The sequence below is a fragment of the Calliphora vicina genome, chromosome 4 (genome assembly GCF_958450345.1).
Source record: "Calliphora vicina chromosome 4, idCalVici1.1, whole genome shotgun sequence".
Lineage (NCBI taxonomy): Eukaryota > Metazoa > Arthropoda > Insecta > Diptera > Calliphoridae > Calliphora > Calliphora vicina.
The window spans coordinates 52,409,508-52,429,046 of record NC_088783.1 but is presented as its reverse complement, the minus strand read 5'-3'; the positions used below and the strand labels follow the sequence as shown (position 1 = coordinate 52,429,046).

The following is a 19,539-nucleotide window of genomic DNA, read 5'->3' as shown; positions in this document are numbered from 1 at the left end:
TTCAATGTGTGTGAGAGTAGTTAGCGAAATGGCACGGAAGGGCCTTAATGGTCCCTGGCGATGTAGTTGTTATCTTATCAAACTCGATAATTGGCTTCATATGTAGCCTGATGAAGTTTAGGGCTACACAAAATATCATATGGATGGTAGTGCTTGAAGCCTCACTAATAATAATGGACATGCAACCACGTTTGATAGATTGATGGAAATTCCGGACAATATTGATTATTGAACGTTCTGATCACGACTGGACAAAATAATACACCTTATGTGGCATATGTGTTTTATGCCTACGACAGTTTCGTGCTAGATTAAAGATAAAATGTAACCTGTTTCTTTAAACTAGTACGAAACTGTCGTAGACGTAAAACAAATACGCCAACCACGATAAGGGTGAATATATGAGATTCCCATATGGTTCAAAGAAGAGGAAAGATGTGAGCGGTGGATTTTATATTGCACGAACTTGGTGTGTGGTTTGGACTTCCGGACCAATGTAATGTTCTGCATGACGAAATTTCGGTCATTAAAAGGGCTGAAAATTGGTTAAGGTTTTATCGGAAGTACGGGGTTGATATTCGAATTTATACTGATGACAGGCTGTCTTGAAATCTATAAGGGCTGTTTATACAACAATTACTCTTGTAATGTCATTTTGTAATCTCCCAACGATATGGCGAGAAATTCTACACTACGACTCTAACTGGACATTCTACACTTGGATAACTGGGCACCAATGTGTACCAGGTAATCATTTCACGCTCATAGAAGCGGAAATTTATTTGTCGGAGTGCCGATTCATATTGACTGTGCTATTATGCACAAACAAGATGGTTCACAGAGAATACTTTTGGAACAATCAGAGCAATATGTCCTGTATGTAATTCTCGTTAATCGACTACTATGACGAATATTACATGGGTTCTAGTAGCGGCGACCACAGGTCACTGTTTGTTCAAATTGCATACTAGGAGATTGAATCTCCCGTTTAACGTCTTCTGTAGAAGTTGTCACAACGAGGAGAGGGTTCTCTGCAATTGTCTTGCCCTAGAGTATCTGAGATCCAGGATGTTAGGTGGTTCTTTTTGCACGATCTGACGAACCAATAGAGGGTGGACATCAGTAGGACAAATCCCTTCATTCGTGCGATTAAATGGTTTGGTTAAAGAATCAATAAAAAATGTTGTACTAATAATTTCCAACCTTTTCAGGGATCACAAGGGGACTGATTATTATGGACACAAGTGTGTCACTATGACGTAGAATATACTGTTTAATCTAACCTAACCTGTCGATTTCTAGTGGACCAAGGATCCGAAATCCTAGGCACGACCATACGGATGTATAGGGGGTGCTCATCAAAAAGATAAATGGCTTCTTCGTGGTTTGTTTAAAAACTCTTTCTTCTGATCTTCGTTTTTGGTATCACAATGGGACCTATGATAAAGAACCCAGAGAAAAAAAAATTGCATGTAGTTAAATCGCATGATAATTTTTTCTGGAAATCGTTGCTACAATAAATCGATTGTTGCATGCGCGGTGTGGCAGGTGTCGCCGTCTTGCTGAAACCACTTGTCGCCCAAATCAATGCTGTCTAGTTGAGGTCACAAGAACTTCATTATTATTAACGAATGCCGTTCAGTCACTGCAATTTCGACATTGTCTTCAAAAAAGTAAAGCCCAATCACGCCACCTGATCAAAATCCGCAGCAAACAGATCAATGCTGTCTAGTTGAGGTCACAAGAATTCCATTATTATTAACGAATGCCGTTCAGTCACTGCAATTTCGACCTCCTCTTCAAAAAAGTAAGGCCCAATCACGCCACCTGACCAAAATCCGTAGCAGACAGTTGCTCGTTGTGGGTACATTTGTTTCTCATGGATTACATGAGGTTTTTCTGAGCCCCAAATTCCACAATTTATTCACGAAGTCATTCAGATGGAAATGCTCTTCATCGAAGAATTGCCGGCGCTTTCCATGGTCTGCTGGTTTATGTTTCTGAGTAAGATGCATTTTGTACGCATGAAGGATGAGATCTTTTGTCAAAATTCGCTGCGTAGTACTTTGTGAGAACGATGCCGAATTGTTGTTTTCGGCGACATTCTCGTTTACAGCAGCAATGTTTTCAAGATACCGACTGGTCCGTAACCGACCCAGTTTCTTCTAAGTTTTTGACCACTTTCTCGACTGCGACACTCTTTATTTACCAAATTTTGATTCATCAAATTTTTGTCACAAAAATTTTTTTTAACAAAAATTTTTTTAAAATATTAAATTATACTTTGGAGAAGGGGATATAAGATCCGGCACAGCCGAATATATCACTCTTAATTTTTGCACTTATGTCGGACAAGTGCCGACATAAGAGCAACTATATATCAACTATATATGGTCAATCATTACCACAAATAAATTAAGAAAATATTGTCTCCAAATATTCAGTATAGTCGGTGTATCCAGCTTTCGATATCCATATGCACACCTCAACTATATATGGTCAATCATTACCGCAAATAAATTAAGAAAATATTGTCTCCAGGTCTTTAGTATAGTCGGTGTATCCAGCTTTCGATATCCATATGCCCTTACCGCAGTTTGGTCAGGAGTTTGAGTTTCATTCCTATTCTCCTACATTTTGATCTCCTTACACTGGCCATTTCCTTTCTGCGGAATCTACCTTCACCCGGTATCGTTCTTAAACCGATTTCATGGTAGCAACAGTATGAAACATTGCCAGACACTCTTGGCTTTTCGGTTTCGTTACGGCCTTGGCAGCTTTAGTAATGCTACAGATGATGTGTTTCAAGGTTTTTCTCAGTTTTTGGTAGAAATAATTAATTAAAACTAATCAAAGTTCTTATTCAATTAATATTTTCTTTATTAAGAATATTTTTTTACAAATACTTTACACAAACAATTTCTCTTTAATGATAAATCAATTATAGTGAATATTAAAATTAATTTTTATATACTATATATTTAAGATATTTTTAAATAATGAAATCAAGTGTTTAAAAAGCAATTTAACAAATATAATGAATAACGAAAGTTTAAAACACCGAATCTAAAAGTGTTTGCGTTCAAGAAACATATTTCGATCGTGTTATTTTATTCTTCAAAAACGAATTCTAAATACTTTTATATTTCGCAAGTATTTAGCAACGAATGTGAAATTTAATATTGTATGATATTTGAGGGTTTCTGCTGCAACAAAATAAATTCTTAAGACGAAAATTTCTTTAAAAAAATAACAGGCGTACAGTTTTAAAAAATTTACATAGATAATTATGTAGTAAAAGCAGATTACGATTATTAGTTATAACTAGATATTTTTAAGTATTTATGTATGTATGTATAACTATACAACTGTATATATTTGTTGATATTAGTAGAATGTAGTTAAATAATGTATTTATACTCGTGCAATTTTATATATGTATTTTTATTTAGGTCAACATTGCACTATATTTTGTTTATAAATTTTCAACGTTTTTAAGTGCCATGCAGATGTGATAATATCGATTCGATATCTTCAATTTGTATTTTTGGAGTTTCATTATTTGTATCTGGTAGAGATTTCTTAACCGCTTCAACTGGTTGTGTTTTTGTTGTTGTCTTGGATTTAGAGCTGTAATGATAAGTTGATAATTGTTGGGTTAAAGCTAAGAAAATTTCTAAACTGAATTTAACGATAAGAGAAAGTTACAGTATAAATGTTAGAGTTGGAAAAAATAATTGGAACTATCTCAAAAATGGAAACATCTAGCAACATGTTTTACCTTTATTTCAATATTTGTTTTATTTTGAAAATTTATTTTTGTAATTTTTAGTTAAAATGCAAAAATTTTAAAACCAAAGTAATAAACGATATTAGTACTGGATTCAAGCAAAATAAATTCAATTAGTAGATCCATAGTTTCAAAATTTATACAAAAATTTTCGAATGAATCCAAATACATCAGACGCAGTGATGAGAGAACATTAGCAAGACGACCGAAAGGAAAGGGACTACACAAATAAGACAGTCAAGTTTGGCGTTGTTAATATTATGGTGTGGGGCTGTTTTTAAAGGCTGTTTTATGTGTCCAATTCATCATATCATAAAATATACTATGACTGAAATCGAATGCAGTTCCATTTTAAAAGGATAAAGGGTAAAATAAACCCCCAGTTTGGAGATTCCAGCACGACAATGACCCCAAATCATAGCTGTAAATGAATCATTCTTTTTTGATTTTAATTCGTTACGAATTAGCTAAATTTTTAATTAATTCTTTTCATAGCAAAAAAAAGAATCGAATGAAATTTGAATCAATTCAAATGAATTTGTAAAAATGTGTTTCCAATTCATTTCCAATTCTTTTGAATTGAATTGATTTTGAATTCATTCAAATTATTTAGAACAATGAATTGCAATTCAAATGAATGAAATCAAAAATGAGTTGCAATCAATCAAATTCAAGACCAGATCTAGGGGGAATGAAAAATGGAAATTTCTCCTACCAAAATGAAAATATTTAGTAAAAAAAATTTAAAAGCCTTGTTCTGGATCCGCGTCTGATCAAAGAAAACATGGTGTTTGTAGTTTGTTTCTTCAAGAAGAACGGATTTTTATTTTGAAATACGACAAAACACATTTAATATTCAAGAAGCAATTAATAAGTTTTTTTTAGCGAATAAACGACAACAAAACGACAGTGATGCTTACTGTAGATTTACTTTCAAAATCAATCAGTCAAATGAGTTGGAAATAATTTGCCAATTCTTTTTATACCCTTCACCTTCGTGAGAAGGTTATATATACATTTTTCATTTCCGACCCTATAAAGTATATATATTCTTGATCCTTATAGATAGCGGAGTCGATTAAGCCATGTCCGTCTGTTGAAATCAATTTTCTGAACAAAAAATTTAAAAATTTAAAAAAAATTTAAATTTAACAAAAAAATTTTAAATTTAAAAAAAAAAAAAAAAAAATTAAAAAAACAATTCAAAAAAAATTAAAAAAACAATTCAAAAAAAATTAAAAAAACAATTCAAAAAAAATTAATTTTGTTTACCTAAAAATATTAAAAAATTTTATTTTGAAGTATAATTTCGTGATTCGGCACAGTCTAATATAGCTCTCTTACTTGATTCTAATTCATTTATATTAATTCAAATGAATTGCAATTCACTTTGACAAATTCATTTAAATTGACTCAAATTCCATTTAAATCATTTTTTTGGTGAAAAGAATTAATTCAAAATTAGCTAATTCAGTGCATGAATGATTCGCGAATTAATTAAAAAAAATTAATGATTCATTTACAGCTCTGACCCAAACACTCCTCTATTGTTGTAACCAAATGGTTACAATCCAATGACGTACGCGTTTTAAAGTGGCCTGGCTTTATAAGTTCATGTCAAAACATTTCAAAGGAAAACGATTGAATCATTAATTGGCTCAATGCATAGTAGCTGTGAAGCAGTAATAAGAAATCAATGGATTGTCAGTACCCATGGCAGAACAAGCAAGGTACAATTATTGGAAAGTATGTTCTCAATTATTCATTCCCTATAACGTAAAACAAAAGAAAATTAGAAAAAACAAAACGAAATGTCTAAAACAAAAATAAATTAATTTGTGGTTTTATTAAACAAATTTTTCTGTATTTACTTTTTTTTCGTGAAATATTTAATTCAAATTGAAATTGTTCCAAATAAATACATACATATGTATTGGTTTTAATATAATGTGCAAAATATCCCGAAAACAAAATAAAAAGTGATGAGAGTAAATGCTTTATTTGACGTTATAGGGGTAAATATTGACAACTCTCTCTAATAATTGTACATGGTTGATTCTGCCATGGTCAGTACCATAATAATAAATATATATAATAATAATTTAGTTTGTTTTCTATTTTCAGAATTAAATTAATTATTTTTATATTTTACCCTTCACCAGGATTGGTAAGTGTGGGTGCGTTCGTAAATACAGTAACAATGCATCGCTGCTGCAAATAAAATGTTTATCGTTTGAAAAGCACAACCAAAGCATCATTTAGTTATCTGTTGCTAAAGTTTGCAGGTCGTGGCTGTATATACATATATGTTTGTCATTCCGTTTGTAATTTCCACGTTTTATTAAAATATAAAACAAATACTTGCTCATTTAAATTTTTTTCGAATTGATTTGTCTTATCCATTCGAACATCAGGAATAAGATTTCCCTTCAGGTAGATGGAACAACCATTACAAGATATTTTTGGCACTCCGAAATTTATCGGTTTTGGGAATGAAAGACTATATATATGTATATACATATATATAATAGTAACCCATATTTTAATATTCTCAAACTTTTGCAACAACGAACTTATAAAAAAAATGCGTTTAGTGTTAAAAAAAATGTTGTGTAATATTGCTTTTTTTTGGCACAATATTTCATTAATTAATTAAATATGATAAGTGACCAATACAAAATTAGGTTCCTGAAGTGTTTTACTATTGATTACCGTTTAAAAAAATTTAATTCGTCCTAAGTTGTCGTGATGGCAAATGCTGAAAGTTACCTTTATTTTTGTTAAATTTTGTTTACATTTATTGTTATGTATTGTTACGCACGTATTTTTTTGGCAACAACAACACATACATTAGATTACTATACATACTACACTTTTAAATAGTAGTAGACACAAACATAATTCTTACTATTTCATGCATCTCTGATAAAAAGTATGTTTTGTTCGCATCGATCAGAACATGTGCCATCCAGAACAGTTTTGGTGTGTTTTTATTGCAAATGCAACGAAATACATTCAGTGTTATTGAATTCTAATTGTTTTAGTTGAGTCTAACTAAGTTTTTGAGTGATTTTAGTAATTCACTCATAGTAATATATAAAAATTGTATGTATATAAGTAACAAAATTGTTTAAAATACAAAATCATTGTTGTTCCATCATTTCTACATGGCGATCCTGCCTAACTAGTCAGAAAACAAAGAAACTTTTTAAAATACTACTTGCTCATTAAAATTTGTTTTGTCTTATCCCTTCTTCGAACATCAGGAATAAGATCTCCTTTCAGGTACATAGATGGAGCAACAAGAGATTTTAGAGGAGGCCGAAGTTCTTTGGTCAGATTTGCCAACAAAAGGAGGCCAACTAGAAGAAAAATCACATATCCATAGGGGTGAACCTAGACCGCTAAAGAAAAGAAGAGAGGGCGAAACGGTTCCAAACACTGAAAAAACCAGAGGAGGTGTATTGGCCAGAAGAAAGATTCTTCTAACAGAAAAAACAAATCAACTGGCATATGCTTATGATAAAGAAGCAGTCCATAGATTAGAAAATGAAATAAAAAATATAAAACAAGAAATTAAAGATATTAAGAAACAAAAAAAGAAAAGTGCCGCCCAATCAAAAAAAAAATTAAAAAACCAGGGCATAAAATATTAATTAATAAGTAATATGATATTGTAAACATTTTATATACAAAAACAAAAATTATGTAAACATAAAAGTAGTTAATAAAAGAAAAAAACTCTTGAGCATACACTGCACGCTTAAATTGAAATCATGTGTGTTTAAACAAATTGTAAGATTTTTTTGGGGTGATATATGTATATAATAACTAGGGGGCGGATTTATATGCAAATGCATGTTTTTTCTCGAACGTCCAAATACATTGTAGACTAATTATCTATCCGAATCGCACATTTTGCTGCAAAATGGCATCGATTTGTTAGTGCATATTTTTGCATATTTTATTGATAATGCATATTTTGTTATATTTTACTTCAAAATGCATATGTATATGCATATTATGCCAATTTTTAATAAAAATATAATTTTTTGTCATTAATGGGCAATACATTGTTTCGACAACATTTTTTTTGTCGAATTTGTTATAGAAATAACAGTAAATTTTATCGACTAACTTCTTTCGACATCGAGAAACTGGCATTAAGTTCTTCATTTCTCTATCAGTAATTTAAATTTATCATTTCAAAACATTTTTCATCAAAAAAGTTTAATTTTAGTATCAAAAATTCTTTAAATGTGTCGAAAACATTCATATTTGTTTTCATTGCACATTCGATTTATAAGAGATTTTGTTATCGAAAGATTTTGTAACTTCACCTACACAGTAACCGCTCCTGACAGTCATTTCCAAGCAGTTCTACGAGACTGTCGTAAACTTGTGATTTTGGATAACTTAGAGACAAATACACTATACAATTAACGTTTAAAGTCCCTACACTATAGATTACATAGAGACACTTAAGTGACAATTGTCATTATGCTAGATTACATGGGATGTATAAATTAACCAATTGACGAGATAAATATTAAGGTTGGATGCTACATTACAGCACGATCAAAATATTGATGATTTTAAAGGGAAAGTCACAATATAGAAGCTCTTGGCTTTAAAGTTTAAACAAGTATTTATACCAAGATATTACAATTAATATCTAGTTTGAAGATAACGAACTTAAATATCCATCGTTTTTTAGATGAAAAGTTATGTTAAAAATAGTTTTAGAACTTTAATTGTTTAATACCTGGTATAATTTAAAGAGTTCTAACTGCTGGCAACAGTGTTGTATATTTTTAAGACATTTCGAAATCCATACTTAATTATTTTATGTTTCTACACAAAAATATAAGTGCATATTTTTTAAATTTTTACGTCATATTTTGATTTTTTTGAAGCATATTTTAGGCGCATATTTTCCAATAATAAATGCATGAAAATCCGCCCCCTATTAATAACACTTTCAGTTTCTGAAGTACCTATGTCACTGTTGTAAACTGACCTAAGTGATGGGAAAGCCAAACATATGCCATCCCAAACATTTTTGGTGTGTGTTCATTTTCACATAGTTTTATTTACTAATACATTATCACCACTTAGGTTTTTGATAACTGAGTTAGGTCCATGACAGGAGAGTTACCGCTCTATGTAATTTCTCTATGACTCAAAATTTTACTCAAAATAATCACACATACGAGCGTTGTTTTTGTTTTCACATAGTTTTAATTACTAATACATTCTCACCACTTAGGTTTTTGACAACTGAGTTAGGTCCATGACAGGAGAGTTTCCACTCTTTGTATATATCTCTATGTTACAAAATTTAATTAACAAAAACCATTATTGATCCATCAAACAAAAAGCTAACTTGCCATAAAGAAAGGCATAACTTTGCTAAGCATATTCAACAAAGTAATAAACAGAAGAACATAAATTCTTCAAAGTCTTAAAAGAGAACATTCACACATCCAAGCCTGAATAATTGTAGAGGAATCAGTCACATTCATAGACTTTGAAAAGGCTTTTCATACTTTCAATCACTCCGCTATATGAAATGCATTAGTTCAAATTCAGATTTGTTTACATCTAGAAATCTTTAACAATTAGTCATTCAGGTTCTTGATAATGCTAACACAACCAACTGAAACCTGTTGAAAAATGGATACAATAATTTAAGTTCGTTATCTTCAAACTAGAAAATAGGGTTCCTAATATACTGGACTTATAAACAAATCTCTCCATTCACGGGAATTTTTAAATACAAAATTAATAATAAAAAAAGTAAAATTTATCAAATGTCGGTTAAAATTCGATAACGTATAAACATTTATTAAAAGGTTTAAGAATTGCGGAAAAATTCTTAATTCTTTTCGAAGGAGAACTTTTTCAAATCAGAATTTAAACCACTATCATTATTTTCTCTAAATATAAATATTCTTAGAAGATTTAATGTTCAGCATCTCAATAATTCCTTTAAAAACTAAAAAAAATCAATTTGTATTAAGTTGACTACTAGAAATGTTAATTTTCCTTTCTAAAATAAACATTTTCTGTATTTGTCACACAGATAAAATAGTTTTGATTGTGATAACCGAATTTATTGCTAATCAAATGATTCTGTCTACATAATTAAATTTTTCTGTTGTTGTTGAAAATTTTAGATGGGGTTATCAAAAATTTGTTTTTTTTATACCGTATAGGATCTCTAATAGGAATGCTAGAAGTATAAATCGCCATATCGTTACAGATGCGCTTTTCAATGCTAAACTTACGACATGATTGATATTCATCGACTCTGTTTACACGCTACCAAATGTTTGCTGAATTCTAATAAATATTTTAATAAAAAAACACTTACCCTCCTCCTGCCGCTTCATTTATAGAGCTTGTTTTGCCATTTTCCGCCATCGTTCTACTATTAGATCCATGAATTGCCACTGGTGTTGAAGTAGCAACTGGGTTGTTGGTGGTAAATGATTTTAAAGCTGCTATTTTGGTATTAGACGTAACGGGAGTCTTCGCAGACATTACAGTGGTTACTGTTGTTGCGCGTATTTTACGTTTTTTAGGTATTGTTGCTTGGGGTGCAGTTTTAGGCAAACTGGTGGGCACACAACTAAATAAGCAAATTCCCTCGGTAATGCGCCATATATGCTTTTCGTTTTCGTCAATAGCCACGACCATTTGAAAATTGGAAAAATCATGGGGTTGTGAAGGAATTGCAGGCGGTCCATCTGGGCCATTGTAGCTGCAAGTAATAAATCTTTTTGTATCGGTTTCATCGATGGTAGTGATTTCACAATCTTCTAACGGATCATCATCATCATCAAAACAATTGTCCTCCTCTGTTCTAGCTGTAGCTGGCGTCATTGCTATTGGTGGAGTTTCGTCATTAATTGGTTGCGGTGCTACATAATTTTCCTTAGGCTCTGTTGGTACAACATGTTGCTGTTTAATTTGTACTTCTTCGGCTAATACGTTGTTTTCAGCTTTCTTTGTTCCTTCCACTTTGCAGGTTGGGCTAAGTTCTTCATTTTTCGCTACTGCTTTAGGTTTATTCGAAGTCATTGCATTTCTGGCCTTTAAGTGTATCTTGGGTTTTATTGACGCAGCTGATTTATCCTCAGTCTCATCTTCAAATTCTTCGTCATTCCTATTTTCTAACGATTCCTCTTTCCAGTCTTCTAAAAGCTCTTTCATTTCTTTTTCTAAAGGTGCCTTAGTTAGCTCTTTCTTTTTATTATTTCGCGAACGTGTTACTTTGGGCTTTGCAGCTGCTGCAGCCTTTGCTTTAGCATTCCTTGTGTTAGTTTTAGTTTTTTGCGCGGGAGATTCGGCTGGTTTCTTGCCTCTTAGTTTTGTGGGTTTCATGAGACGTGGCGAAACTCTAAGGGTTTGTTGTATAAAAGGAACTGTGGTTTCTTTACTTTTATTAAGTGTTTTGCTGGCAGCGAATTCTGCCAAAGTTGTCGTAGTGCTGTGTGAGTTTATCTTGCCAGGAGAATGTATGACTTTGAAAGCCAAAGGAGTTCGTACAATTTTCTTGCCTGTCTTTCGTATAGTTCTGGTAACCGGTCTGGCTTCTATGGGTAAACATTTGCGTTGTGGTGTTTTACTTGAGGTTGAGGGTGAAGTATTTAGTTTAGATTTTCCTTTTAGATTTTCTGGTGAGATTGCCATGGCATTGTCATCGCCTAGTGATGTACGTGGTGGTGGTTTTTGTGGATTTTCGGGAGTTTTTGGTAAGTGTTTTTTGGCCGATAAATTTAACGCTGTTAGAACATCTATGGAACGCTTATCTTGTGCCGCTTGTGGCATATCAACATTTGGAGTTTCTGTGGAATTTTGGTTTTGGAAACACGCTGGTTTCTTGCCTTTATCGCGCATTGCATGTAACATACGTGATGCTGCTAAAGCAGCTGATATATTGGGAGCTGCTGTGGTAGTAGTTGCGGGTTTTTCCTTTTTCGTTGTTGTTGTAGCATCATTTTTGAGTTTCTCCTTCATGCGTTCTTTCTTCAGTTCCAGCTCTTTAACTTGTCTATTTCTTTTCTCCGCAGATTTCAAGGGCAGCGTTACTTTTATTGTGGCTGGCTTGGCCGCGGACATTGTGGCTTGAGTAAGTTCAGTTGCGGCAAATGTGTTTGTTTCAATAATCATGTTCTCTTTGATGGGCGTTAGCCAACTTCTCACCGGGTAACGGACTTCACCATCATTGCTGACAAGTTGAGAATTTTCATCGTTATCGGTAACGGCTAGTTTTTGCCATTCTTCATCTTCAGTGCTGGATATTTCAGATAAATTTTCCAAATCGTTTATATTGACATTCTTATTTGCTTCTGCCGCTTCTATGACTGTTTTTGATTTTACCGAATCGTTTGAGCTTGATGAGGATGACGAAGACGATGATGAGGAGGAAGATGAAGAAGATGAGGAAGACTTTGATGATGATGAGGATCCTGATGAGGACGAGGAAGATGATGAGCACTCTTCTTCTGCAGCGGAAATTTCGGGTAATCCCGACACCAAAGTGTAATGTGGATCTATTTTAGCAGTTTCCATACAATCAACAGCTTCGGTACCGAAAGATTTTACTCTTTTCAAGACAATAGGCTCCACTTTAAGCTTTTCAGTTGGAATTTCTATTTCAATTTTTTCAACTTCCTCACTACCTGGTTCTTCAACTTGTTCTCCAACAATTTCACCTTCTTCTCGTTCTTCCTGTTGCACATTATCGGTGTCATTTGCTTCTTCTGGGTCGATCTTCTTTTGCGCTGAATTCCTTAACATTTTATCAATATTACGATCCAAATCTTCACTTTCATCCGGTTTATAGTAGGAACCTCCTCCCGAGGAGTAGTCCGTGCCAGGAATACTCCTCGGAGTGCCAATATCTTTCATACCAAACGGTGTAAAACGAAAGCCCGGTGTTATGGCACTCATTAGAGGAGTATCTAATTCGCTTTTTGTAATAGAACCAAACAAAAAGGAAGCTGAAGCTTGCATGTCATCGTGAGGATCATTTAGTTTACTGGAAGGTGTCTCTAGAGTGGGAGCAAAAATACCCGGGGTAGGGGGAATACAAGAGGCAAGATTGGGATCTTTGAAAGGCGTCTCTAAAAGAAAAGCAATATTCGTAGTTCTTTTTTCACGTTCCAGGGCTTCGTTGACATGGGGTGGTATAGTGTGAGGAACATCAGCCGAATCTTGGCACTGAATAGTTGGTACCACGGCATTTTCAACGGGGTTTTCAACTTGTTTTAGAGGTTCTTCACTTTTCTTTTGTTTCTCTTTGGATTTTTTATCTGGTTTTGATGTTTTCTCTAAGATTTTATCATTACCATTTTGTACAGAGGGAATTTTGGCTTTCTCCTCAGCCAAAGGCTGGTTAACATTATCAACTATGGGTGTATTTGCAGCCTTAATTCCATTTTCTCCATCTACTTTGTTCTCATTATAAGTTTGGTCGTCCTGTTTTCCCTCTAAGGATATGGTATGCTCATCCATCTGCTGTTCTTGTGAATCATTATTTAGTTCTCGAGATCTTTCCAATTCTTCAGCTTCTTTAGCCAATTCTTTTTCTTTTTTCTTAATAGCAGCCGGCTTTTTACGCCTTACCCTCTTTTTGGTATTAACTTTCTTCACTTGTTTGGACTGTGTCGATGCATTGATCTCACGCAGTCGTACATCCAAATCAACCGAGGATGAATTGCGCAATCGTATCCATTCTTGCATCATGTTATCTTTAGGAGGCTTTCCGTCAGCTTGTGGTGGCGATTCTGTAGTTTTTTCGTTCTCTTTTTCAGCTTTTTCCTCTAACAATTCATCTTCATTTGAAGACTTTGAAAGCTGTCTCTTGCAAGATCTAACCGCTGTTTTTCTAAATTGCTTGCGTTTTGGTGTATTTTGCGCAGCTGTCGTGTGTGATTTTGTGAAATTGGTTAATGATTTGGGTTTTAAAGGTTCTTTCGATAGGTCTTTAGAGTTTGGTACATGTTTATTTATTATAGTTTGATTACTACTTTCCTCGCTGACAAAAAGTGGTGGTATGTTACTAGTCTCATTTGCAGAGACATTTGAGTTCTCTGCAAGGGATTCGCTTGTAGTAGCCGTCGTTGAACTTGCTATGGTAGGCAGAATTTCTACAGTTTTTATTACAGCCTTTTCCGAAGTATTAATTTCTTTTTCTTCAACTTTGCTTACACTATCTTCAGTTTTAATTTTGTCTTCTTCAGGCATAACTTTTGGCAAAGACTTTTGGAAACGACTAATTGCTTCCCTCCTGGTAGACAAGGGCGTGTTGCCCGCATTAGCCAAAGAGTGGGGATCTCTGGGCGAAAATGTTAGTGTTCGAACATGAGAAGTACGTTTGCGTGGTGTAGACAAACTTTTAAAGGCTTTGGTATTAACAATGCCACTAGATGAAGGAGTGGCTTTGTCATACAACAAACGATTGTCCGAAGATGTTGGTGGCAGAGTACTACAGTGCTTTACTTCAGCTTCTGTTGTGGCTTTTTCAACTGTTTCGGGATTTTCTGCTACAGCTTCCTTTATAGCACTACTTAAAATAATGGAGTTGGGTGGCAACTGATTGGCGCTTACCACTATCGGTTCGCTTAGAGGAATTTCAAGACGAGAGCCATCTATGTTTCCCTGGCAATTGGTTTGCAATTGTTGACTAACGATTTCGTTATTAATTAGAAATGGCAAATTGGCCAATAAGCCATCATTGGTTAGGTAAACCGGAAATGTTAACTGACCGGTAGAAGTGTCAAAGTAGACTTGCTCGTCATTGGGTTCAACGACACCACTAGTGGATAATTGACTAATTATGTTGTCGGCCGTGTTATTACCTATGCAATTATCCGAATTCTGTTTTTGAGCACTGTCATTCGAGCTTAAGACAATCAATTTGGAGATGGAATAATTGGGATCGATCAACGATCCAAATGAATTACTGGTCAATATTGAGGATGGATCTTGAGCACTTAAACCTGCTGCAACAGACGTCACCGAAGTATTTACCCCACCTACACCTGCCGTGGATCTTATTATAACAGGAGTACGTGGTGGCGGTACACTCGTTGAAGTTATAGACAGCATATTCCTGGTTGTCATTATTGTTCCTGTTTGCGATGTTGGTGATGATGGCGCTGGAAATAGCTGTAGCTGTGTTGTAGGTTGTGCCGACATTAGGGATAGTGGTTCTGTGGCAGTATAAAAGGGTACATTACTCACTGATGCAAAATTTGTAGTATTTATATTGCATTGCATTGCAGCCGATTGTGTTTGAGGTTTATTTGCTGCCTCTACCACATCTTGTATGATGTCATTAAAACTGGGCTCCTTTTCTGTAGCATCTAATATATTTTTTATCATTTGATCTAAAAGTTGACTTGAGGTAATTTCTTCGCCCGTCACTGGTGGTATTCCACCTAAAGGTGGATTAGTTATATTTTCTGTTTGATTAGTATTTAAGCGGTTGTTTGTTGATGTACAAGTAGAGCCTGTAGACTTATTTAAAGCTTGATTAATATTTTCTACTAATTTTTGTTGAAATTCTGGATTGTCCAATATGGCTTGAGAAATATCCTGAAATAAGTACAAAAAAAATTATTATTATAGAGCAGCTTGGAAAGTTTTTTTTTCGAAAACAAATTGTGAAAATAAGCTAAGCTATTTAAAAGTACTTAAAAGAAGTGTCGGATGTGTCGAATATTATACATCCTTCACCAAAGAGTAGTTTAAGTTAATTAATGAAAAATATTTTCGGCTTGTATTCCGATACTCCCGATTTTTAATAGCAACTGAAATCTTAAATTTATATGTATAAAAAAAATTCTTAAAAAAAATATAAAAATATTTTTGGTTGACAAAATTTAAAAAATATTTTTTTTCAATTTTTAAAACCAAATTTATTTGTGAAAAAAAAATATTTTTCCTGATTTTGACTCTCTATAGGTCTTTAAAATATCTATTATTGTATAAGAAAAAAATTTTTCGAATTGTTTTTTAAAAATTTAAAAAAAAATATTTTTAAAATTTAAAAAAAAAAAATTTAAATTTAAAATTTTTTTTTTGTTTTTTAATATTTTTAGTATTTAGAGAAAAAAAAAACTTTTGATGAAAAAAAAAATTCGGGTTAAAAAATATTTTTTCCGATTTTGACCCATTCACCAAGTTATACTTCAAAATAAAAATTTTAAATATTTTTAGGTAAACAAAGTTTTTTCCAAAGTTGTTTTTATTAATTTTTTGGATGAAAAAAATTTTTTTTTTGTTTTTAAAAATTATTTTTTTAAATTTAAAATTTTTTTTTTAAATTTTAAAATTTTTTTTTTTAAATTTAAAAAAAAAAATTTTTATTTAAAATTTTTTTTTTTAATATTTAGCAAAAAAAACTTTCGGTGAAAAAAAAAATCGGGTTAAAAAATATTTTTTCCGATTTTGACCCGTTCCAACTTACTATGGTCTTATATACGTCGTTGCAAAGGTCTTTGAAATATGTATCTATCATTAGATATTGTCTATATTAATGACTTAGTAATCCAGATATAGGTCAAAAATCGAGGTTGTCCTGGTTTTTTCAGGAGCCGGAAGAATTCCGGTGATATTGATGTATGAATCGTGTATTTAAGTTATTTTGGGGCTTCGGAAAGTTGATTTCAACAGACAGACAGACGGATATGGCTTAATCTACTCCGCTTCTATAAGGATCCAGAATATACATATATACTTCATAGGGTCGGAAAATTATATTGTGAAATTATATACTATATTTGTTCGTTCGTGAAAAAACGTTACAGGCGTATAGCAAAATCGGAATCTACACAAAATTCTAAGAAAATTACCAAAAGAAAATATGGGTCTAATACAAAACCTAGCACCCACTGAGAACTTCAAAATACACGTTTAAGAAATTTCACTGTCCAACAAATTGAGACTTTTTGATTGGAACAGAATAGCGACCCTATAATTCTGAAAGGGCATGTTGAGTTGATCATTTTTGTAGAATAAACTTATAGTCCAGCTGGCCTGATTTTTTTTCACAGTTTTAATTTTTTTATCGAAGGTAGCATTATACTAACTGAAAAAAATGTTATAAGTTAATGTCTGAGAGAATTCTTATTGTCAGAGTTATATTGTAGAATTTTATGGTGATCATTTTTGTGGAAGATCTTAACCCTCTATCTCCACTCTTTAGAGGTCAATTTGACCATTTTTTTTCGAGAAAATAAAAAAAATCCTTTAAAAAAGGATGTTTCCTTATATCTCAGCCATTTGTGGGGCGATTGTCTCGATTTTAAATAGCAATCGAGCCGGAAGATTTCCCGATATATTTATGTACGAATTTATTTGGGAGCCCCTCTCCCCACGTTCTTTCCTCGAAGCCATATCGTGCCAACAACAAAAAGGTTTCATAATAACTGTCAAAAAAATGCATACGGGGCTATATGCATTGAGGAAAAAAGAGATATCGATTTTCTCAACTAAAAATAATATTTAGTTTGTTTGAGAAAGCTGAATCCTTTTTTAAGGTTTTGAAAATTTTGTTGATATTTTTCGCAAACAAATATTGATATCCTGTGAAAGTTCTTTGAGAGGTGCTTGCAATTCTGTATCAGAAATAAATATTGGACATTTTGTTTTTGTTTTTTAAAATTTTGATATAAAGTTATTATTAAACTACAGTTTCAGTTTATCCAACCAACCAATTGTAGTAGGGAATGTAAGAGAATATAAAATCACTGTTTATTGTTGGTGTTTTGTTTAAGCTTTGATATTTTTACAAAAAAGCTTGACTGTCTGTAATTCACATTTGTTGTTCTTCCAATTTCCATCGAATACTTGTATTAGGCCGATTTTTGGCCTAATCTGAAAGGGAATATTCGGTCGGATACTAATGATTTCCAAAGATGGACATTTAAACCAAATCTGTACCTATATTTGTTTTCAATGCTTAACTTACCGGTAAAATTGGAGGAGCCAAATTGGGTTCGACCTTTTTATTCGACTTATTTCGAGGTGTTGATTCTTTAGTCGGCTTTTCTCCATTGAATAATTCTTCATCATCACAGTTTTCATTATCATTCAACTCATCCTCGCATGCACTAGCGTCGTCGTCTCCCTCTTCGGTACTACATTCAGAATCATCTTCAATTTCTTCCTCTTCCTCCACATCTTCATCCATTGTTGAGGCGGATACTTTTGAGTGGTAGCGTCGTTTGTAGCGTTGCAAAGCCTTGGAGCTTAAAAAGCAATATGGTTGAAGGACACGTCTCTTTTTCGAGTAGTGACTTAAACGAGCTGCTGTCAACTTGTGTCGTTTATTTGTATTACTATCCGTAACAACTTCCTCATTCGACGAATTATTATTGGAAGTTTCAAAACTTCTTTTACGTTTGGCCTGACTAGGCTCTTTTTCATCAGCTTCAGTGTTATGGCCTTGTGAGACAGCCACAGTGGAAGCACTACTTTTGAGGTCAGTTTTGTTGGCATTCAGATTAGAGGCGAATATAGCCTGAGAGCCTCGTTCTAATAGCTCATTTACTTTTTCCGATAACTTGCTTTGTTGTAGCTGGGAACGTAAAGCGTTTGTCAGTTTGGGCAGCAATTGCTCAACTATAGGAATTTAACAAAAACAAAATTAACAAGTACTGTACTGTTTTTCAATATTCTAATATGAATCTCTCACCTTTAAGCGATATTTTCGCATATTCGCAAATAATTTCTTCTAGTTCGGGAAAAAATGAATATCTTTGCAATCCTTGTTTGTAAGCCGAGAACTCATGTTTCAAATATGGTGAAGTCTTGCAAAACGTGTGAGTAGCCTTCTTCAATTTTTGAGACTTCAAATAGTCTGCCACCAAATAAAAAACAAAAAACATGTTTCCAATTGTAATTTTTTTATTTTTCTTCTTAAAAAAAACTTCGACAAAACTTACCCAACACTAAACGAGCTATATCACTATTAAATACCACAATTTCCATTTTTGTTCAAATAAATTTAACAAAAATTCTTGTAAATTCGTTTGCTAAATACTAATAATTATAATTGTTTTGTGTGCTTATTGTCTGTGTTGTTCTTTACAAATATTTTTTTTCCAATTGCCATTTACTGCATAGTTTTACATTATGCCAATTTTTCTTTTGTAAATTTCTTTGTTTTTCCAGCCACTTAAGTTTTTATTTATTTAATTTTCTCTTCAATCTATAAATTATTTTAGTTAAATTTATAATTTTTAAGATTTTTAAACATTTGCAATAGTTTTACAATAAAAAAAATGTCTTAACAAATAATCTTTAAAAATCAAGCGTCCCTTTTTTCTTGCAATTTTATGCCGCTTCTTCTTATTGTAATGTTTGCGCTTCTCTTCTTTTCTTACTTTGACAGATGTTGTTTTGTTTTCTTCTTTAAAACAGGGTGTTAGAATATTTTTTACAATAAGAATTTCTGTTAGAAGTTGGGTTTGTGTCTATGATTCTTTTAATTTACATTTGTAAATTAATGTTTCGATTGTTGCACAGTGATTTATTTAGAAAATAATTATAATAATAAAATGAACTTAAGCCTAATTAAAATTTACTTTCAAAATAATTTGGAAACTTGTAAATAATTGTGATATCCACACTGACAGAGCTGTTTTAATATAGACGGGCATTATTATTTCTGTTATTTAGGTGAAATTAGGGTAGTGGAGGTATTGAGCTTATATTTCAGCCATTTTTAG

At 32.7% G+C, this 19,539-nt stretch overlaps 1 protein-coding gene and 1 long non-coding RNA gene across 2 annotated transcripts; one reads left to right on the top strand and one right to left on the bottom strand.

Annotated features, from left to right (window-relative positions):
* Positions 1-2,856: 2,856 nt before the first annotated feature.
* Positions 2,857-19,180, bottom strand: mxc (multi sex combs). The gene is made up of 5 exons (XM_065506950.1): positions 18,754-19,180; positions 18,504-18,668; positions 17,778-18,430; positions 10,167-15,400; positions 2,857-3,630 (listed from the first exon to the last, which is right to left on the bottom strand). The coding sequence occupies exons 1-5, from the start codon at positions 18,797-18,799 to the stop codon at positions 3,495-3,497; spliced, it is 6,234 nt and encodes a 2,077-aa protein (XP_065363022.1). The 5' UTR covers positions 18,800-19,180; the 3' UTR covers positions 2,857-3,494.
* On the top strand, positions 6,774-7,564 carry LOC135959053 (uncharacterized). The gene is made up of 2 exons (XR_010576493.1): positions 6,774-6,895; positions 7,057-7,564. It is a non-coding gene; the product is annotated as an uncharacterized LOC135959053 (long non-coding RNA).
* Positions 19,181-19,539: the final 359 nt, after the last annotated feature.

Excerpts from the sequence above, each read along its gene's own strand:
- mxc (XM_065506950.1), bottom strand. The coding sequence starts at position 18,799 with ATGGAAATTGTGGTATTTAATAGTGATATAGCTCGTTTAGTGTTGG. Across the intron at positions 18,431-18,503 it reads TGCGAAAATATCGCTTAAAG|TTGAGCAATTGCTGCCCAAA; the intron begins GTGAGAGATTCA and ends AAATTCCTATAG. Across the intron at positions 3,631-10,166 it reads AATGAAGCGGCAGGAGGAGG|CTCTAAATCCAAGACAACAA; the intron begins GTAAGTGTTTTT and ends TTATCATTACAG.